The 20,501-nt window shown below is 41.3% G+C and overlaps 1 protein-coding gene across 3 annotated transcripts in view; it reads left to right on the forward strand.

Annotated features, from left to right (window-relative positions):
* Nucleotides 1-20,193, forward strand: part of JAK2 (Janus kinase 2) — a 141,997-nt gene extending 121,804 nt beyond the window's left edge. For all 3 annotated transcript variants that reach the window (XM_054031926.1, XM_054031927.1, XM_054031929.1), the window contains 5 exons: nt 3,876-4,000; nt 8,833-9,005; nt 11,236-11,353; nt 12,926-13,039; nt 16,402-20,193. In XM_054031926.1, the coding sequence (XP_053887901.1) occupies nt 3,876-4,000; nt 8,833-9,005; nt 11,236-11,353; nt 12,926-13,039; nt 16,402-16,509 (638 nt within the window). In that variant the 3' untranslated portion in view covers nt 16,510-20,193. The remainder of the gene's footprint in view (nt 1-3,875; nt 4,001-8,832; nt 9,006-11,235; nt 11,354-12,925; nt 13,040-16,401) is intronic.
* Nucleotides 20,194-20,501: the final 308 nt, after the last annotated feature.

A 20,501-nucleotide genomic window follows, 5' to 3' on the forward strand; every position in this document is an offset into this window, starting at 1 on the left:
TGAAACTGATTTTTCCTTCCTAAGTGGAGCACTTTGCATTTGTCTTTGTTAAACTTCATCCTGTTTACCTCAGACCATTTCTCCAATTTGTCCAGATCATTTTGAATTATGACCCTGTCCTCCAAAGCAGTTGCAATCCCTCCCAGTTTGGTATCATCCGCAAACTTAATAAGCGTACTTTCTATGCCAATATCTAAGTCGTTGATGAAGATATTGAACAGAGCCGGTCCCAAAACCGACCCTTGCGGTACCCCACTCGTTATGCCTTTCCAGCAGGATTGGGAACCATTAATAACAACTCTCCGAGTACGTCAAGTATCAGGGGGTAGCCGTGTTAGTCTGTATCTACAAAAACAACAAAGAGTCTGGTAGCACCTTAAAGACTAACAGATTTATTTGGGCATAAGCTTTCGTGAGTATAAACCTCACTTTTGCATCCGAAGAAGTGAGGTTTATACTCACGAAAGCTTATGCCCAAATAAATCTGTTAGTCTTTAAGGTGCTACCAGACTCTTTGTTGTTTTTCTCCGAGTACGGTTATCCAGCCAGTTATGCACCCACCTTATGGTAGCCCCATCTAAATTGTATTTGCCTAGTTTATCGATAAGAATATCATGCAAGACTGTATCAAATGCCTTACTAAAGTCTAGGTATGCCACATCCACAGCTTCACCCTTATCCACAAGGCTCGTTATCCTATCAAAGAAAGCTATCAGATTGGTTTGACATGATTTATTCTTCACAAATCCATGCTGGCTGTTCCCTATCACCTTATCACCTTCCAAGTGTTTGCAGATGATTTCCTTAATTACTTGCTCCATTATCTTCCCTGGCACAGAAGTTAAACTAACTGGTCTGTAGTTTCCTGGGTTGTTTTTATTTCCCCTTTTATAGATGTTTATTAATCAAAACAAAGCCAGAATTCATTAAATGTTTTCATGTTGTTAGGATACATTTCCTGATTTTATAAGAGCTTTTATAGATGGCATAGCAAAAGAATCAGTGTCCATCATACAGTGCTTCATTAAGCCAAATGGACACGATTTCATCTAGTTAATCTGTTGCAGTTATAGACAACTATTCTCTGATAGCTTTTTTTAAAAGTAAAAATTGTAACTATTTGCAACTAATCACACCATAAAGTACAGACAAAAGTCCATGTAAAAAGTCATGAAAAGTTCCATAAAAATGTGGGGGAACCTAAATATTTCTTCCTCTTTTTGTTTTTAACTCACTGCCATCTCAGCAGAGTGGACTCCACTTCATGGACTTCCTCTATGAGAGGAGAATAGCCAGGGAACATTTTAGAAGCTTTAAAGTCATGGAGTGAAATCCTGGCTCTGTTGAAGTCAGTGGGAGTTTTGCCATTCTCATCAGTAGCGTCAGAATTTCACCCATGGTCTTTGCTTTAAAAAGCCTTGTTTTCAAACCAAAATGAAGCTTTTCAAGCTGTTAACATTGCTGACCAACTTGATGGCAGCTACCATCTTCACCTGTGTAGCGAGGTGGAACTTTAAAAGCTTAATTTCTGTTTTGTGTTGGGGGTGCTAGTTAAAGCATGAATCAAATATAACTTTGGACATAGTATTAGTCTCTTGATTCAGAAATAAACATTTCCACTTCACCTTCACATGTATCTTAAGCAAATATCGTGGCTGTGCCTCAGCACTTAACTTTCAGCAGTAGCATAGTGTAGGTACACAAATTTGCATTTATGTTAATGTGGGTTTAAGTAGATAAATACACATTGCTGGTCAGGCTAAAAGACAATAACTAAGCATTCACTGACAGTGTTTAATTAAAAATATGTTCAGGGGTTAAAGAAAAGTTTTAATGCATTTCTGTGACTGTGTCCCATTACTGTGCGGTAACAATTTGATTTATTTTAGGTAAATGAAAATGTGGAAGAAGATTGCCTTTATAAATTCTGATTTCAGAGAAAGCAGGACTAAATTGCTACATAACTTCGTTCACTCATTTCTCTAATCAAAACCAGGATTAGTTGGAATTTAGTAGATTTGCTCTCACTTGCTGCCTCATTGGAGTAATTTTTTTCCCTAGGGCCTACAGACTGTGAACATTTTTGCTGAGCTTGTCTGTGGCCTCTCATTCTACCCTGCAAAGGAGGTCTTTTGTTCTCTTGAGAGAAACCGATTTAGTAATCTTTTCCTAAAAGATGATAGTATAACGATAGCCTGCTGTGCTCAGGAAGAAATCCCCCCTTGTCTCCCCCCCAGCCCCCAACCCCTGCACTGAATACTGTTGGGTAGGCGTATTAGTGCTGAGATTTGTTTCTTCTTCTGAAGCAACAGATATTGCCTGATACTGGAGCAAGATAGTGTATTTCATGAACAAATGAACTGAGCCAGTATGGCACACTCAGTTTGTGAACTACAGAGAGCATTAATATTCATTCAGTGATCCAGGCACAATATTTGACTCACTGTCCACCTGTGACAGTGAATTCCAGCGGCTGAATGTGTGCTATGTGAAGTAGTGTTTCATTTTAGTCTGCGTGTTCTTGCCATTTATTTCACAAATGATGTATTATGGAACAGAGTAAAACTGAGAGACTGATCAACTTTCATTATGCTCCTTCCTTAGAAAATAGTTGGAGAAAAATTGTCTGCTGTGGAGCCTCTTAAAAAGGGCCTAAATCTATTTCATTGTCAGTTTTTTGTGCTTAGCCGATTTTATTGCAGAATCTTGTGCTATTTAAAGTGTACTCTAGATAAGGCACTTGAGTATTTCTGGTTATAAAATTGCTGGTAAACTAATAGAGAATTCTCCTTCGCTCCTGTGACTGTTTCTTCAATTATGAAGTCATTAGTTTGCTCTAGGTTGAATGCATCTGTTTGTATATTTATTTACTTTACTAGAAAAGTGTCCAGCTCTGAGAATTTGAGGTTTGAGAGAGCGAGGATGTCTAAGTATTCATAGAAGACAATGTGTACATACACACCACACAAAATCCATGTGCTTTGCTCAGTTCATTGTGTGCATTCTGGGCATGTTGGCACTGTGTAAAATAAAACATAGATCAAATTTTAGAAGTTCTTTCTTTCAGATCTTCTGTACACTGGAAAAATACATGGTGTTTACTAATGTGATTTTAAACATGTAGACAGGGACAAGTATGTGTTTAATATTGTGTTCATTAACATGATACTCTTTCCTATTGACTTCACTTCAGTTCTGCATGGATGCTGTGGTACGCTCGTGCATTGTCCATTGCAAAACTGAAGCTTTATTTGCTGTGTGGCTGGGACCCCTGAGCATACCCACGTAACTGGATTGTCACTCCTACTTCTTTCCAGATCCGTGGGGTGTCTTACTACATGGAGTGTCTTGCCCCATGTGCTGTTGGTGGCACTCTATGTATGGCCTCCTGACTTTGTATTCCCTGCTGAGATGTTGTGCCGTAACGACTCCAGATTTCTCAGGATGCACTGATACAAACATGGTTGGGCATTGTGATAGTATGAACGTGCAAACATATCTGACACACAACTGTGTTGTGTCCTGCTCTGTGGACGTAGTTCAACTTTGAGTTTATTGTATCTAGGTCAAAGGAGGGTGTCATGTCCTGGTTACAAAACCAGGGTGGTACATATAGTGCAGAAGGGGCCAAGATTAAAACTGCAAATGAATCCATCTTATTTCCATCCAGAGTAAGAATGTGGTGTGATACAGGCTATGTAAGACTGTTCTGAACTACACATGTTCTGATGGAGCAAGAATAGAAGAGCCTTCAGGGTGAAATATTTAAATATTTTCAGCACTGTTTGCTAGTAAATTTATTTGCAGATATATATAATTATTTGTATTAAGAAATGACAAAAATCTAACCTTATATTTTGTATGTATTTAAAAAGGTCGTAGAAATCTGAGATTAATCATGGAATATTTACCATATGGAAGTTTACGAGACTATATCCAGAAACACAAGGAGAGGCTGGATCACAAGAAACTTCTGCAGTATACGTCTCAGATATGCAAGGTAAGAAAACCTTTAGATGCTGTTAACAATGTACATACCTGCAGTCTGTTAGCAGTGCTTCCCTCTAAAGAATGTTTATTGTTCTATTGATTAGAAATGCCTGATTCAGCAAATGAATGTTTGTTTTCATTGTCAACACTGGTTCACCATTTGTGAGTAGAACGGAGTAACTAGATGTCCTCCTTCTCATAGGGTGACCCCACATCTCAGAAAACTAATCACCTTTTTGCTTGTTCTAAGCTAGGGTTGGTCAAATGTCCTCTTAGATATTGGTGTTACGTGCTTCTTATTGCGTGAAAGTAAAGCATTCTGTAGTACATGCCAATATACTCTTTAGTTGATAAAGATGTGAGCTGCAACAGAAGCACTGAAGCTTGTCTGTCTGTCTGACTCAGACAAAAAGCATGCCATCGCTTCCACTTAGTTTGTGTTTGAAGCCATAAGGATATCTTTGCAGCCATAAGGGCTACAAGCTTTTTTCTTTGTTTTTAAATAAAAGCTTAGATTAGATTTTCCAGAAGCTGATGACACCTAGGTATGCTTTCTATTCATCGTGGGCTAGCAGATTTTTCAAGATCTGGTTGTTCAACTATAATAGTACCATCCTCCCCATTTTCTGATCTTTTCTCTCACATCAGTATTTTAACCCATGTTTCTTTGCTCCCCTGTCATCTCTTCTGTTCCTCCCTTTTCTCCATCCCATTATTTCCTAAGCCTCATGGCTTGTAGCTGACACTTTGCAAGCCCTCTGCTATGAAAATCAGCACTCCCAGAGGCAGCTCTGCTTGTGACTAATGAGGATGCTTCTGTAGATGCCAGTTAGTGCAGCAGGAGCCTGTTGTATGGTGGCAAAGTGCAGGAATCTGTGTGCAGTTCTGCAAAGTGCTGGGAGGTAGCGGAACAGGGAGGGGACTGGCCCTGGGTGAGTTTCCCTCCTCTGGATCCTGCTTTGGGAAGTTCTTGATACACTTTTGATCTCTCCTGAACTAGCTTTGGAACCATTTGTCATTTTTTGAAGTCTGAATATTTTTCCTTTATACTTAAATTTAATTTAAACTCTTCAAGAGCCCACACTGAGCAAGCAACAAATGATGTACACAGTAGCACTGTGACCAAAACTGGCCTTTCGGGCCCTACAAAGCCCAGCTATGAGCCCCTTGGATTTGGGGGCAACTAGAAATATAAAGGAGAATCTTTGCGTGTTTTTTTTTTTTTAATTAAACTTCTAGCTAGTTCTCTTGCAGAGATAACTTTGCAAATATAGCTGATATAAACCAATTATTAGGTTGAAAAGAACAAGCACTTGGGGTCCAGGCTCCACTTCTGCAGTAGGAGACTGGTGGGACCTACAGATTCACCCACACGCATGCTTTTTACGTAAAATGAGTTAATAAACTTTGGAATGTGTCTGAGAATTCTCTCTAACCCTTCCTCAGCTCTGAAAGGCAGCGCTTTGCTCATGGGTATGATGGTCGTGGATGTTTGGGGGATGGGGAGTGGTGGCACAATCATTTTTAAGTCCTGGCCAGAATGCAGAAGCTGGCTCTGATTGCAACACAATGTTGAGAGAGGAACCGCAGAAATCGTACTTTACCGACTCTGTCTTCTAATTAGGAAAAAGATTGGAGCTAATCACTGTAGGCAAAGTTACTGTTCTGGGGTGAGATTTTGTACCTGCTGTTTTTATTTATGCAGTTGTTCTTTTGGTCTAAAAACGTATTCCATTAAGAGATCCAAGGAGTTATTTCATTTTTTTAAAATGTTGGTCTGGCGTTTTCAAAACTACTTCTCCTTGTCCTTTTCTGTTTATTACCTGCTGAAATTTCAATGGATTTATATAATGCTGGATCTTGTCACCAGCGACAATTTTTTCTGGACACTTTCTGTCTTGAGGGAAGCTAAAAGATAGTGAAGACATTGGATTCAGGTTCCGTTTGGCAGAGTAAGACTGTGGCCCATACTTTCCTCTCAATATGTGCATGACTCCCATTAAAATTAATGGAAATAAAAGGGACACATCGCTGGACAAATATATACCATGTGGTGTTACATGGCAAATAAATAATAGGCCCCTATGACAGCCCTGATTCAAATAAATCAATCTCTTGTGCATTTTATAAATTATAAACCATGGGGTTGTTTTCAGCCGAAGGCTTAGAGGTAGAGGAGGATAGCATTTCCATTTACAGTGTCTGAAACATAGGTAAATAGCTGCAAAGGTGGTATTCAGAAACAATACCAGTTTCCCAGTCCAGCGGCCTGACTGAGGAATCAGGACAGCCATGGAAGAAGCCAGGATTTGAGAGCGATGTCAGGTCTTGTAATGGAAACTAGGCACATCATGAAAGGGACATATATGGATTTTAGGGCAAAAGTGCCAGCTCTAACATTGTTAATGTGCCATCCACAGCGAGGCATTAAGTGCTTGCATCTGAGGGCATCAGGCTATCCTTCTGCCTGGCAGCAAATAAAGTACTGGTACACAATGGTATAAAGAAAATAAGGAAAAATCTGTTCAAAAAGATTGACAGAAGTCTGGGGCAGAGGTGAGTGGGGAAACGCTAAGGGAAAATATGTGACCTGCTCAGGGCTGGATTTCCAGTTAGGCACAGTAGGCACGTGCTAGGGGCGCTGATATGCTAGGGCTGCCTTACCTCTCCAAAACTGTGTGCAACACGAAAGTCAGCTGTAGGGGGAGGGAGGGCAGGGAGGGGAGCGCTGAAGATGCTGTCCCTAGGGGCGTGTAAGGTGTAAATCTGGCCCTGAACCTGCTGCCTCTGGTGCTCATCCTCAAAACATTATTCCTCTTGCACCATAGGTTTAATTTTTAGAATCATACCATGTAAGGCCAGAAGGGACCACCAGATCATCTAGTCTGACTTCTTGCATATCCCACACCTCCAGCACCACTCAGCACCACCATATTACACCCAACAACCAAGATTAGACAAAAGTATTACAGCCCACAGGAGTAGTATGTGCCACAGGCAGAGAGGCCCCTGCAATGGCAAGGAAAATTTTTATGCCAAAAAGTTTGGTCAGCAGCCAAAATTTTGATGAGCAACGCTTGCTGGTTTTTAGATGCATTGAAGGAAAGGAAAGGATTTGTATAGAGTCATTGAATAGCTGGCTTGCGTAATGTTTCCTAATTGTTATACATTGGAATTGGTCAGCTTCTAAAACACTCTGTGCTGCGTCGACTCCTCCCCACCAGGTACAGCTGCCCAAACAGGATTTTCTCTTTAGTTACCATAAAAAACTATAGTTGGTTCCCCTCCCATGAGCATAGTTTAACTTCTTGGAGGGGATCTTTAGTCTGGCCAAAGGGGCCATGTGTGGAGGGGCAAATTATGCATCTGTTTGAGGTTTGCAGTTTCGGGGGGAAGCAATGCCCACCTGTCCTCCTCCAAACTACGCCCATGTTCCCGCCTCTCATATTTCAGCAGTGTGACAGACCCAGACCAGTCGGGTACAGGAGTCTGGTAGAGGACAAATATACTGGTCACTGGATGAGTAGTTTTCTGTTCCCTGAGTGACCAGAGAAGGGGCTGCACTAGAGTAATCAGGAACCTGCTAGAACCAGTTAAGGCAGGCAGGCTAATTAGGACACCTGGAGCCAATTAAGAAGAAGCTTCTAGAATCAATTAAGGTAGACTAATCAGGGCACCTGGGTTTTAAAAGGAGCTCACTTCAGTTTGTGGTGAGAGTGTGAGGAGCTGGGAGCAAGAGGCGCAAGGAGCTAAGAGTGAGAGTGTGTGCAGCTGGAGGACTGAGGAGCACAAGTGTTATCAGACACCAAGAGGAAGGTCCTGTGGTGAGAATAAGGAAGGTGTTTGGAGGAGGCCATGGGGAAGTAGCCCAGGGAGTTGTAGCTGTCATGCAGCTGTTACAGGAGGCACTATAGACAGCTGCAGTCCACAGGGCCCTGGGCTGGAACCCGGAGTAGAGGGCAGGCCTGGGTTCCCCCCAAACCTCCCAATTGACCTGGACTGTGGGTTCTTCCAGAGGGGAAGGTCTCTGGGCTGTTCCCTAACCCATATGGTGAATCTCTGAGGCAAGAAAATCCGCCAATAAGCGCAGGACCCACCAAGATAGAGGAGGAACTTTGTCACAGCAGTGACAAAAGGAATAGGCACCATAGCCAAATTGCTTGCTCCTGTAGGAGGTTTGACATCTAGGGGCAGCAACAACAGAAAGGATGTCTTATTCAAGGCAGCATTGGTCATAGGTTGTCCCTACTCAGAGTATGAGAGTGAATGTTTGTGATGGTGAGTGCTAGTGGGGATGTGAGGAAGATCACACAGGTTGTGGGGATCAAAAAGGATGATAAAATAGAGCTGGATAGTGCAAGCAAAGGAGAGAAGGGGAAGCAGAGCCAAGATTGGCAGTCAGACGGGGCTGGCTTGGTTGGCACTTGGTGTTATCATGCCAGAAACTTAGCCTGGCTTTCATTCTCCCTGGGCTAATGGCTGGAGGTCTGCTAGCACAGCATGTTTGGTCCCGGAGAGGGAAATACAGGAGCTGCCCTTCTCAATAAGCTAGGAGTAATGTTGCTGGGCTCAGAAGAGGGTCCAATCAGCTCCCCTCGGCAAAGGAAATTTACTGCACCTTGAAGCTCTCTCCAAAAAAGATAGGCATTCAGACAAAAAAGCTTGCTAGTTTTCTGTATTTGGTTTAAACTCTCTGAACCAAATTCACCACTGCCATAGACCAATATGACTGTATTTAAATTGATGAAATTACAGCCACTTATGCCAGTGCTAAATTTGGCCCTGTATCTCTATTGAGTTTTAATAACAATTATTTAATTTGTGTATTAACTTTACCCTTAGGGCATGGAGTATCTGGGCACAAAAAGGTACATTCACCGGGATCTAGCAACAAGAAACATCTTAGTGGAGAATGAGAACAGAGTTAAAATTGGGGACTTTGGACTGACAAAAGTCCTGCCACAAGACAAAGAATACTACAAAGTGAAAGAGCCTGGAGAAAGCCCTATATTTTGGTGAGTTTTCATTTGCTTCATGAAACAAGGCCGGGTGTTTGTAGTGCACAGAGCTGGATTTTATTGCACTGAAAGATACTAATATTTTTGTTTGTTGTGGAGTCTAAAAGGCAAAGTCCGTAGCTTTGGCTCAGCATAAAAAGTCACGCACAGGATTTTAGTTATTGTATAGAAATCTGTAAATGTGGATATTTTCAAGCTGCTCTCATGAAGTAGTTGTTAATCTGTGTATTCTAGCTGGGTTTTTTTAATTCTCTAATACAATAACTCCTCACTTAACGTTGTAGTTATGTTCCTGAAAAATGCGACTTTAAGTGAAACGATGTTCAGCGAATCCAATTTCCCCGTAAGAATTTATGTAAAGGGGAGTGTGTGGGGGGGTTAGGTTCCAGGGGAATTTTTTTTGCCAGACAAAAGGCATTATATACATTTTAAACAATTTTAAAGAAGCAATTTAATACTACACTCATCACTGCTGAGTATGAAGCTTGGTTGAGGTGGTGGAGTCAGAGAATGGAAGAGGATGGATTGTTCGGCTGCTCCTTTTGCTGTTCTTGCAAGCACTGGAACTGACTTTGCTGGGGACAGGAGGCTCAACCCTCGGCCCATCCACTCCACCCCTTCCCCCAAGCCACCACCCTTGATCCGCCTCTCCTCCCCCTTTACTTCGCATGCTGTGTCCTCACTCCTCCCCCCTCCCTCCTCTCCCTTCTGAACGCTGCAAGCCAGCTGATTGCCGCAGGCAGGAGGCAGGGGAGGGAGGAGGGAGGCGAGCCAAGTCCTCGCTCCTCCCCCCTGCTCTCCTGCCCGGGGCAATCAGATGGCTTGCAGTGTTCAGGAGGTAGAGGAGGGAGGGGGAGCCTGGGCGCTGAATCCTTGCTCCTCCCTCCTGCCTGCTAAATGCTGCAAGCCAGCTGATTGCCGCAGGCAGGGGGATGAGGGGGAATGTGCTGATCTGTGGGGTCTGCTGGCGGGTGGGAAGTGCTGCGGTGGGGAGGGTGTAGGGAGGCTAACAGCTGTGGAGAAAGCAGGCAGTCAAACAAGGTAATAGTGGAGCATTGCACAACTTTAAATGAGCATGTTCCCTAATTGGAGTTACTGTATTGATCAGCAAAGGTGCTAAAAGGTTGAAAAGTTTAAAGGAATGTGAAGAATGTTCTCCAAAGAAACCCATCTCAGTGGACTCTCCCTCCTGGATTTGCAGTTCTTGTAACCAGATAGACGTTCTCACTGGCTTTAAAGTTTTCAGCCTTTGAGGTACTTGTAGGTTGAGCATTCATATCTGCCTGCCTGATATCTTAGACAGCTTCTTGCATACCAAGGTCCATGTCTTCTGACCACATTCAGCAGAGTTTCTCCCTGGACAGTGAGAGTAGAAGCTAATGTTCAGGTGAGGGATGAGTTTTCAAAGTATGTCTAAATCATCCAGAGTCTCCAGGACACGCTGCAAAATCCTCCTCTTTGATAACACTTTTCTGTAATAATCAGATAGATGCTTTTAAAAAATAATCTAGAAGCAGAGTCTCCTTTTAACTAGGGAAGGGAAAAGCGAAGACTCTGTGTAGCCATTACGATACTATGGAGATGGGGACCATAGGAAATCCTAATATAGATGCATGTTTATGTGAAAGAGCTTAATTTACTTGTACTCTTGAGCAGAGTGCATGCTATTTACATGAGCTGTACTTGTCAGCTTTAAGCACTCTAGAAATGTTATACTCTAAAGAAGAGAGTTGAGAATATGTGTTCAGCATACATAGATATTAGATTCTTGAGTACCGGGGCAGGAGGGCTTAAATGAGAACAGAGTCAGTTGGCATGAGCCAAAGCACAATGACATTGATGGAAAGACGCTCATTGATGTCAATAGCCTTGGTTCAGGTTCTTCACACGAGAGGGTTTTTTGTGGTGTTCATCATATTGTATAAGTAAGGCAGTTTTGATAAAGCATTCTGAGTACACTGCTGTAGAAACAGAAATCAGGACGATTTAAATAATTTTTTAAGAAGTAAAATAAAGCATAGATACAAGTGATGGTAATATAATAAAATGCAGAGGTATTAACGTCTGTAAACATGTAATAAGAAAATCTACTCATGACATGTTTTAAGTTTGTCAAATTAAGATGCCTTAATCCTAAAAAAAAAAAAAAAAAGAAAGGTGCAGAAGAATGTCCCTTTTTTCCTTCTATATTAACTTTGCTGATGTTTCCCATGACTTTTTGATACAGGTATGCTCCAGAATCTCTGACAGAGAGCAAGTTTTCTGTGGCCTCTGACGTGTGGAGCTTTGGCGTGGTCCTGTATGAACTCTTCACATATATTGAAAAGAGCAAAAGCCCTCCAGCGGTCAGTGCATAGTTACAGCTTTCTGAAGTTCCTTCTCTCATGAGCTTAACTAAAGATTTAGATCATACATAGATCTAAATCGATCGTTATTTACCGTTCCTTTTATGCTGAGAATTGGATTTTCGTAATGCAGCATGCAGTTATAGGATGAAATATACTGAAAACCCACTAGTAGGCATAAAATGTTAATTGGGGTAAAAAATTATCTGATATCTGTAAAAGCCGTAGCCATACTAGGGTTCATAACTGTATGAAACAGTTTTAAAATACTCAAATGTCAGACTTTCCCATACTAAAGCCTCAAGTATGACTGACGCATCTTAATGCTATTTGCAACCATTTCTAAGACCCTTCTTAGCTACAGCATTACACTGGGAGCTCATGTTCCATTGGTTGCCTACCATGACCCCTTAAATCTTTTTCAGAGTCACTGCTTTCCAGGATACAGTACCTCATCTTATAAATATGACCTGTATTCTTTTGTTTCTAGATGGTATGACTTTACGTTTGATTGTGTTAAAATACATGGTGTTCACATGAGTCCACCTTACCAAGCAATCCAAATTGAGTGTATAACTGTCCCCATCATTATTTACCAATCCCCCAACTTTCGTGTCATCTACAAATTTTACCAGCAATAATTTTATATTTTCTTTCAATCATCAATAAAGAGATTAAATAGCAGTGGGCTGAGCACAGATCCCTATAGGAGCCCACTAAAAACTCCCCCATTGGATTAGGCCCCCATTTACCATTAATTTTTGTAGTCTATCAGTTAACCGGCTTTTAATCCATTTATATAGGCTACGTTGATTTTGTATAGTGCTAATTTTTTGTCCGAACATCATGCGCAACTAAGCCAGATGCCTTACAGAAGATTGTCTGTTATGTCTACACATTTACCTTTACCAACCACATGTGATTTCATCAAAAAACTATATTACATGTGTTTGACGAGACCTATTTTCCACAAAACCATGTTGATTGGTATTAATTATGCTACTATCCTTTAAATTCTTTACTGATTGTGTCCCGTACCAACTTTTCCATGATTTTGCTTGGGGTTGATGTGAAGCTAACTAGCCTACAATGACCTTAGTCATCCTGTTTTACCCTATTTAAATATCAGCATGACATTAACCATCTTCCAGTCCTCTGGAACTTCTCCAGTGTTCCAAGATTTGTTAAAATATAATATTAATGCTTCAGAGAGATCCTCAGCCAAGTCTTTTAATACTCTTGGCTGCACACTGACTTTAAATTTAAAAATGTTTAACTTTAAATAGTTGCTGTTTAATCTCATCCGTAGTTACTGATGGAATAAAAAGTATTTCATTGTCACTCTAAGATATGAAGACATCATCCTGGTTCTTTCGGAATACAGAACAGAAATATTTATTAAATATTTCTGCCTTATCTGCATCATAATTACTGCCTTTATCTAGTTTATCCTTATCTAGAGTATCCTTAACGCTATTGTCATAGATTTTTCAAAACCAAAAAAAAATTCACTTCAAAGTGTTACAAAGTATAATAACTTTTACATGAATAAAAGTTGGCTTTGTGTTTCAGGAATTCATGCGCATGATTGGTAATGATAAACAAGGACAGATGATTGTATTCCATTTGATAGAGCTTTTGAAGAACAATGGACGGCTGCCGAGACCAGATGGATGTCCTGATGAGGTATTACAATTAATTTTTTTGTCTTAACACTGGATCAGCCAGGGTGAATATATAGTAAATATAAGCTCTCTGTTCTGTGATGACTGGGTTATTGAAGAAACATCACTTACACAGGATGCATAGTCAAACACTGTAGAACATTGTGCTGCTATTTTATGGTGATTATAAGACCAAGTAATTATCAAACGTTCAGCTCCTGCTTCTTAGTATGGCAATCTGTCAATAACCTAGATGTAAAAATGTTGCTGAATATCTCTGGATAGGTTACCTGTGACCTATTATAATAGATGCACAAGCAGACTTAAGTTCAGAATTGCAAATTTAATAAGGCCCTTGGGAGATTAACAGACAGTCTATTAATGTATCTGGCTGGCATCTTGTAATATTAAAGGAAAAAACTATTAATGCAACCTTCAAACTGAAAAATTTAAATCTCAAAAAGTCAAGAAATGTAGAAGTTCTAGTGGTCACAATCACATTAACTTGGCTGCATTGCACATAGAAATTTTACAACATAAATGGTAACACATTAAGCTACCTATTGTAACCTGAAAAATAGGAATAGAGAATACTACATATTATTAGCATCCTAGTTAAGATTTCAACAGTATCATTAAACTTTGCATTTCGTGACTCTTGTGACTTTAACTATACAACCTTATTATTAAACAGTTTTTTTGCATTTAATTTCCAGATTTAAAAAAAAAGCTTGTGTTTTGCTTGATTATTTCTCTTCCCACAGCAAACTTAGGAATGCACATACTTGTTAGGGAGGAGACTGGCCTAATTCTGCAAAGATTTACGTACCTGCTTAACTCTAAATACATGAGTAGTCCCATGGGGGAGTAGTCAGTGGAACTCTGTTCATGTACATAAAGTTAAGAATGTGCATAATTCTTGATAGGATTGAGCCTTGTATTGTAATTGTGTTAAATTTATACACACATTAAAAATAAATGTTCAGAAGTGGCTTCTGAATTTGTGCTTGCATTTTTGTGTGTGTAACTGTTTTTGCATGCAAAACCCTTATCTGAGAACACAAACTCATCATGTATTTTGCCAGATGTCTTAGAAATATTCTAGTTTTATATATATATTTTAATTGCTTCTATTTTTGTAACCTTCCACTTCTTAAGCCAGGCTATCACAATTCAAACTGTTCAGGCCTCAAGGAAAGAAGGAAAAAATTCATTAAATTTTTAGAATTTTCTCCAACTTATCTCAAAAATAATGTCAACATTTCAAGGTCAAGTATTACATAACCTACCAGAGCACGATGCAAGTGCTTTTTCACAGTGAGAAACTGTGATTCTCTCCCATTTAGCCCCCTGATGGATTACAAGCTTTTTTTTTTTTTTTTTAAGGAATGTTTCTAATTCTATTGGGAAATGGGTCCAGGGTCTTCACTGCTTCGAGGATCTACCCAACTTTTTTCCCCACAAACTCAAAGCCCTGCTATTATAATCACTCCTCTGGTAGAGCAAAGCTAGATGCCCTCACTCACTGCTTCTGTTTCCATGAATCAAAGAAAGTGATTAGTGAGACATGAGCTGATCATTCAGTCTCTGCAGCACTGTGACCCATAGGCGCCAACTCCGTCGGTGCTCCAGGGCTGGAGCACCCACGGGGAAAAATTAGTGGCAGACAAGCTCCCTTCTCTCCCTCCCCCCCCCCCCCCCCCCCCCGAGTGTGCTGCGTCCCTGTGTTTCTCCCCCGGCCGCCACCAAACAGGTGTTTGCACACTGGGGGTCGGAGCAGGAACATGGCGTGCTCAGGGGAGGAGGCGGTGCGGGGATTTGGGGAAGAGGTTGGAATGAGGCCAGGGCCGGGGCAGAGTGGGGGTCGAGCACCCACGGAAAACAAGGGAAGTCGGTGCCTAGTGTGACACCCCCCTCCCACGCCCATTGTTCAGAAGCAAAAGATTAATTCAGATCCCCTTCCGGCAGCTACTACACTATGACAGACCCGGTCCAAGTATTTAAAACCAGTTGAAGTTTCTATGTATGTAATACTAATTCTTCTTTGAGTAGCATCCCTCTGGGTGCTCCACTTCAGGTGCACATGTATCCCACACACCTTTGATTGGAGATTTTCATTAGCAGTGTCGGTTTGACCCACACGTGCGCTGCTGGTATCCTTGTGCCCCACACCAAAGCTATATCAGGCTGCATAGGTGAACATCCTCAGTTCCTTCTCAAACGTTTCTGCCTGACATGGAGCTTAAGTATTGTGAGTGCCTCAGCTGGTTGCTGAGTTCGTTTAGTTTAGGTTAGTTAGGGTTTTTTTTTTTTTTTTTAAGTAGTAGTGGCTCTTTGAGCTGTGGTCAAGTGAAAAATTTTCTAAGTTAATTACTTGTTGTTGAAATATTCTTTAATTTCCTCTGAAGAAATCCTCCCTGTGAGGGGCGTGTCCAGCTCACTGAGGTTTAAATGTTGCCTCACATGTAGAAAGGCTTTCCCTGTCAGCAATGAACCCTCTAAGTACGTTCTCTGTCTGGGAGAGTCACACATCCCACAGAAGTGTCACTGCTATTTAGCCCTCAAGTCCAAGGCACAGAAGAATTGGGAAATCAAGCTCCATCTTAATGATGGAGCACTCCTTTCACCCCGTTAGATAGGACTAAATCATTTCATAAATCTCCTAGACTGTTTATTTCCTTTGCAGATAGCTCTAAAGGATGTGCTATTTCTACCCAAAGACAAATGAAATGGATTTCTGGGTGTATTATAGCTTGTTACCAGGCTGCCAGCATTCCACCCCTTACGGTCGTGTCAGCTCAGCTCACTTGACGAGATCATAGTCTACATCTATGGCTCTACTTTAAAATGTCCCAGTATCTGACGTCTGCAGAGCTGCTACATGGTTTTTGGTACATACCTTCTCCAGGCACTGCGCCTTAGTCAGTGCCTCTAGAGCTGATGTGGCAGTTGGCAATGCAGTTCTTTCCTCTGTGCTGGACTCTGTTCTGAAACTCTCTCCTGCTTCTGGCGCACCCCCAGGGACACTACTCGAAGAAGACAGAGGGGTTACTCACGCTGTGCAGTAACTATAGTTCTTCGAGACTGTGGCCCTATGGGTGCTTCTTTACCCACCCTCTTTCCCCTCTGCTTCAAAGTTTCCTTCTGAGGCTTGGTGGTGTAGAAAGAACTGAGGGTGGTTTGCCTGCACAGCCTGCTATAGCCTCAGTTCAGGGTACAAGGATGCATGTGTGAGCTACATGGACGCTGCTAATGAAAACCTCTGATCAAAGGCCCGTGAGGTGCATCCACATCTGAAGTGGAGCACCTGTAGGGACACACATCTTGAAGAACTATAGTTACTGCACAGGGTGAGTAACCTCTCTTTTCTGATGTCTTCCCCAGATTTATGTCATCATGACAGAATGCTGGAACAATAACGTAAGCCAGCGTCCCTCCTTTAGGGAGCTTGCGGTGCGAGTGGATCATATAAGGGACAACATGGGTGGATAAGAGAACTGAAGTTTGTTCAGAGGACATATTGGAACACAGAACAAAGTCTGCCCTTTGGGTTGCTGTGGATTATACACATCCATCCATCCATCCGTCCGTCTGTCTTTAGTGTGGGCAAAACGTGTGTGCAAATATCCTATCAGAACCTGCAAACTGTGAGGAATTCTGTTCATTTTCTTCATCAGGATACATTTGCTACTACAAGGACATGACAATGAAATACTTTAATAGAAAGTGGATTATTTTTCTAAACCGTGTCCTAATATGTGGTCAATTAGCATCACCAGTATTTGCCTTACTTGGCAATGCAAAAAAAGAGTGACTTATCACTTTGGTAGGGCTTTTAGGGAGATGAAAAGACTGAATGCATTTCCTTGCCAAGATGGAGATGCACAGAATATATTTTTAGTGTTTTCACACTGAATGTATAGCAACTTGGCATTCTGTGTAGTGTGTTGCACAAGGGCTTGTGCTTTATTAATATAGTTTTATAATTTCATTGTCAATGAAGAATTGGCTTCTCTGTAGAACAAATTGAAGGAGGTTAGATAATTTACTAAGCAACTTTCAATGTGCCTGTTTGAGTCCATTATTAGCCAGCGATACATGCAGAGGTATATGTTAGGCTGTTGTGTGATGTACTGTAAATATTTTTCGGGAAAGGGAACAAATATTTAGTTCTATTTGTACAGCAACCCCTCTCCCCCCAAAAAAAGTTAAATTGAAATGGACAAGCATAAAAACAGCACAATCTATTTTCCTACTTTCCCCCTATGTATCTGTTGTGGAAGTGTTGGGTTCTCTCCACATTTTATAAAAATACAGGCAGCAAGTGGAATTGAAGCTGCTTCAGATAAAGCAATGATTTCAGTGGGCCACTTCTGAGAATGAGAATGCTAAACACGTAATTAACCTTATTACATGCTGCTCTTTTGTCTGTCTGACTTTGTAACCTTCATGTGATGATGAATTTAACTATAAATAAGGATTCTGCTTTGGGGGTTGAACTAAAAATAGAAAATACCTCCAAATCCACAATTCAGTATTAGGATTAACAATGCCCTTCTGCCCCCACTCCCAAAAAGTAGTTTACAACAAAACTATCAGCCATCTTACCAGGACTGCATGCTGATGGAGTTGTACCATCCCATCCCCTATTTCTTTCCTTTGATAAAACCCCCAGGTTTGGGAGAAGGAAATATCAGTGAGATTTCCCATGCAGAAATTCCTCCACATCAGTCTGAGGTTTAGGAACCAGGATTTGCCACCCTGCAAACAGGCCCAGGCCCCACCCTCAGAATTCTGTGGGATCTGCATGAAGCCAGAACTACCTGCACAGAGTCCCTGTATCATGGCTCGGTACTTCCAGTAGTTCTGGCCTCAGTCCCTTTAACATATGTCAAGGAGCTGTCAAGAAAAGATAAATACAGCTCCAGGCTCAAATGCCCTTTCTGAGGGACCCATGCACTCCTTCTCCATGGTCCATTGCAGACCCACATAGAAGGGGTATACAATCTGTTGAGGTTAACTGAGGCCCCTTACCCTGTGAGGGAAGGAAGACCTGTGTATGGAGTGTCCCCTACATGTATATTTCTTGGGGGCACGATCCCCATTATCTCTAGCTGTCAGTCAGTGAATGTAGTGTTTTCTAATTCAAGCCATATGATCCTACTTGTTCTCTTAAAATACAGTAAATTGTAAACTAAATTTAACTCTAACTTGCCTTGTTAGACTTTGTTTGTTCAACTTTGTTTTTGTTGAGCAAATCTCATTTTAGGAGCACCACAACTCAACCTTTGTTCTTAGTTCTAGATTTCTAGTCAAGTGGAATGTTCATTTTTAAACAAATTGACAGCAAATCAGAGACACAGGAAAATTATTCACAAACATTAAGGGGCACAATAGTGCTGTCATAATGTAAATCTTATAGGAAGATTGTTTTTAAAAAGTACCTCAATTCTAACAATGCTTACCCAGTGTTCAGCTTAGCCCGGTGCCAGTCGGAGAATGTTTTGTGCCACTATGGGACACTCCTGCAGGTTTTACACAGGCAAGTCTTACGTTGACCAAAACCAGGGAGATTTTGCCAAGGGTAAGAAGTGCAGGATCAGGCCTTCTGTTTTGGAAATTATTTTACCAATAATTTATGCTTCTTTTGTCACAATGTTTGAAACACTTAGAGCGTTTTTTTTAAAAAGTAACTTCACCGTATATTTTTCAAGTGCATTTTTTCAAATCAGTACCTGTTGTTGCATTTCTGTACATTGTTTTGGACTTGATTTTAAAATAAGTTGTGCAAAAGATGTCTTTGCATTTGTAGAGTCTTAACTTTGTATGGTGAGTTTTGTCGGGGTTTTGTTGTGTTTTTTTGGTAACCAAACAAAATATTCTAGCTTTACAAGCATTAAACAGCATTATTGCTGGGATGATAAATGCAGAAATCTAAAATTGCAGTGTATGACACTCAGTAACCCATATGGGTGGGATCCATGAAAGTACATAAGCACCTAAATCCCAGACTTAGGTGCCTACGTCCCTGGTTTAGGCACTTAAAGTTTTGGCTCCACTGTGATTCAAAAAATCCTGCCAAACTCTGTAGGCACATGAACTCACTCGACACTGAAGTTTTTTAGAGTAAAAGTTCCCTAGGCACGTATGTTGCTTCTTTTGGCCATGTGCTGCCTCATTCTAGCTGACCAGATGCCTGTCTCCTATCTGAGCCCCAGAGTGATTCACTAACCAGGGAAAGATAGGCATTCAGATACCTAAGTTATGTGCAGGGCCTGATCCAGTAGGCAGGCTCAGAGCTTACTTATCAGATCAAGTCCCATTTGAAATCTAAGTACTGGAGCCAGGGTCACGCACCTAGGATGTTCGGAGTCCAGTCCCCCAGTTCCAAGCATCATTATTTATCAACAGTGCAATAGGAAAGAGCGAGGGAGCCTTACCTCAGACTGTCCCATAGCCCAGGGTTAGAGGCATTCTAATAACTGGGCTATGGGAGACCCCTGTTCAAATTCTTTCTCCCCTTCTGGCAGAGGGGGGGGATTGAACCTGGGTCTCCCACACCCTAGGTGAGTGCTCTAACCACTGGCTGAGAAGTTATATGGTGGGTGCCACCCTGCCATCACCATCATTTTCTGTGGAGCAAGACGGGTGCCTAACTGACTCCCTCAAGAAACACCTTAGGCGCCTATGCCATCTAACTCCAGGTAGCAGGTTCCTGTTAATGGATTGTTACATAGACATAGGTGCCTCCCTGCAACCTGGATTTAGGTGCCTATCTCCAAGAGAGGGTGGGGCAGAGCTTAGTACAGACATCTCTAGTTGGTAGCTCCCACTGGCTAGCTTGCGGGGCTCTCTGCCAAGTATGCTAGCTTTTGTGGCTTGCTCTCTGAGGCACCTGTCTCTCCCCAGTTGATTGTATAGGTGCCTAACTCACCTAACTGCTTGGTGGATCGCAGTGGTGTTCCTGTAATTTTCTAGGCGCTAAAAAATGAGTGTGACGCTCAGCGTTGCAACACCTAAGTCCCTTCATTGATCCCACCGTAGGTTTCCAATATTTAATAGACACAGAATATAGCTTGTTTATGTAAAAATCTCAGGGACGTTTGTGTAATGCAATGAAGAGATCTTCCATACTGCTATTGTTTTCAAGTGAATAAAAGCCCTTTGCTTGTTCTAGTACAGTATGTCTGATTTCATACTCTATTTGATTTCATAAGTGTAGTGTTAGAACTTACAAGTTTTGAAGTTCTGTATTTTATTAAAAACATATTTTAAAAACATCTGTTTTTTTACTTTTTTATATTCCATTTTACTTTTTAGAGAGAAGCTACAAATTCACATCAAATTTTGTTTGTTCAGTTGGACAGGGGTAAATTAATCTATTGTAACAGTTGTCTGTATTAAAGGCTTGATCCTGCAAGTTTTTGAGCATCTTGTAATCAGTGAAATCATTAGGAGCTAGCAGTGATTAGCACCTTCAGGAG

This window comes from Malaclemys terrapin, chromosome 6 (assembly GCF_027887155.1).
Source record: "Malaclemys terrapin pileata isolate rMalTer1 chromosome 6, rMalTer1.hap1, whole genome shotgun sequence".
NCBI classification, from domain to species: domain Eukaryota; kingdom Metazoa; phylum Chordata; order Testudines; family Emydidae; genus Malaclemys; species Malaclemys terrapin.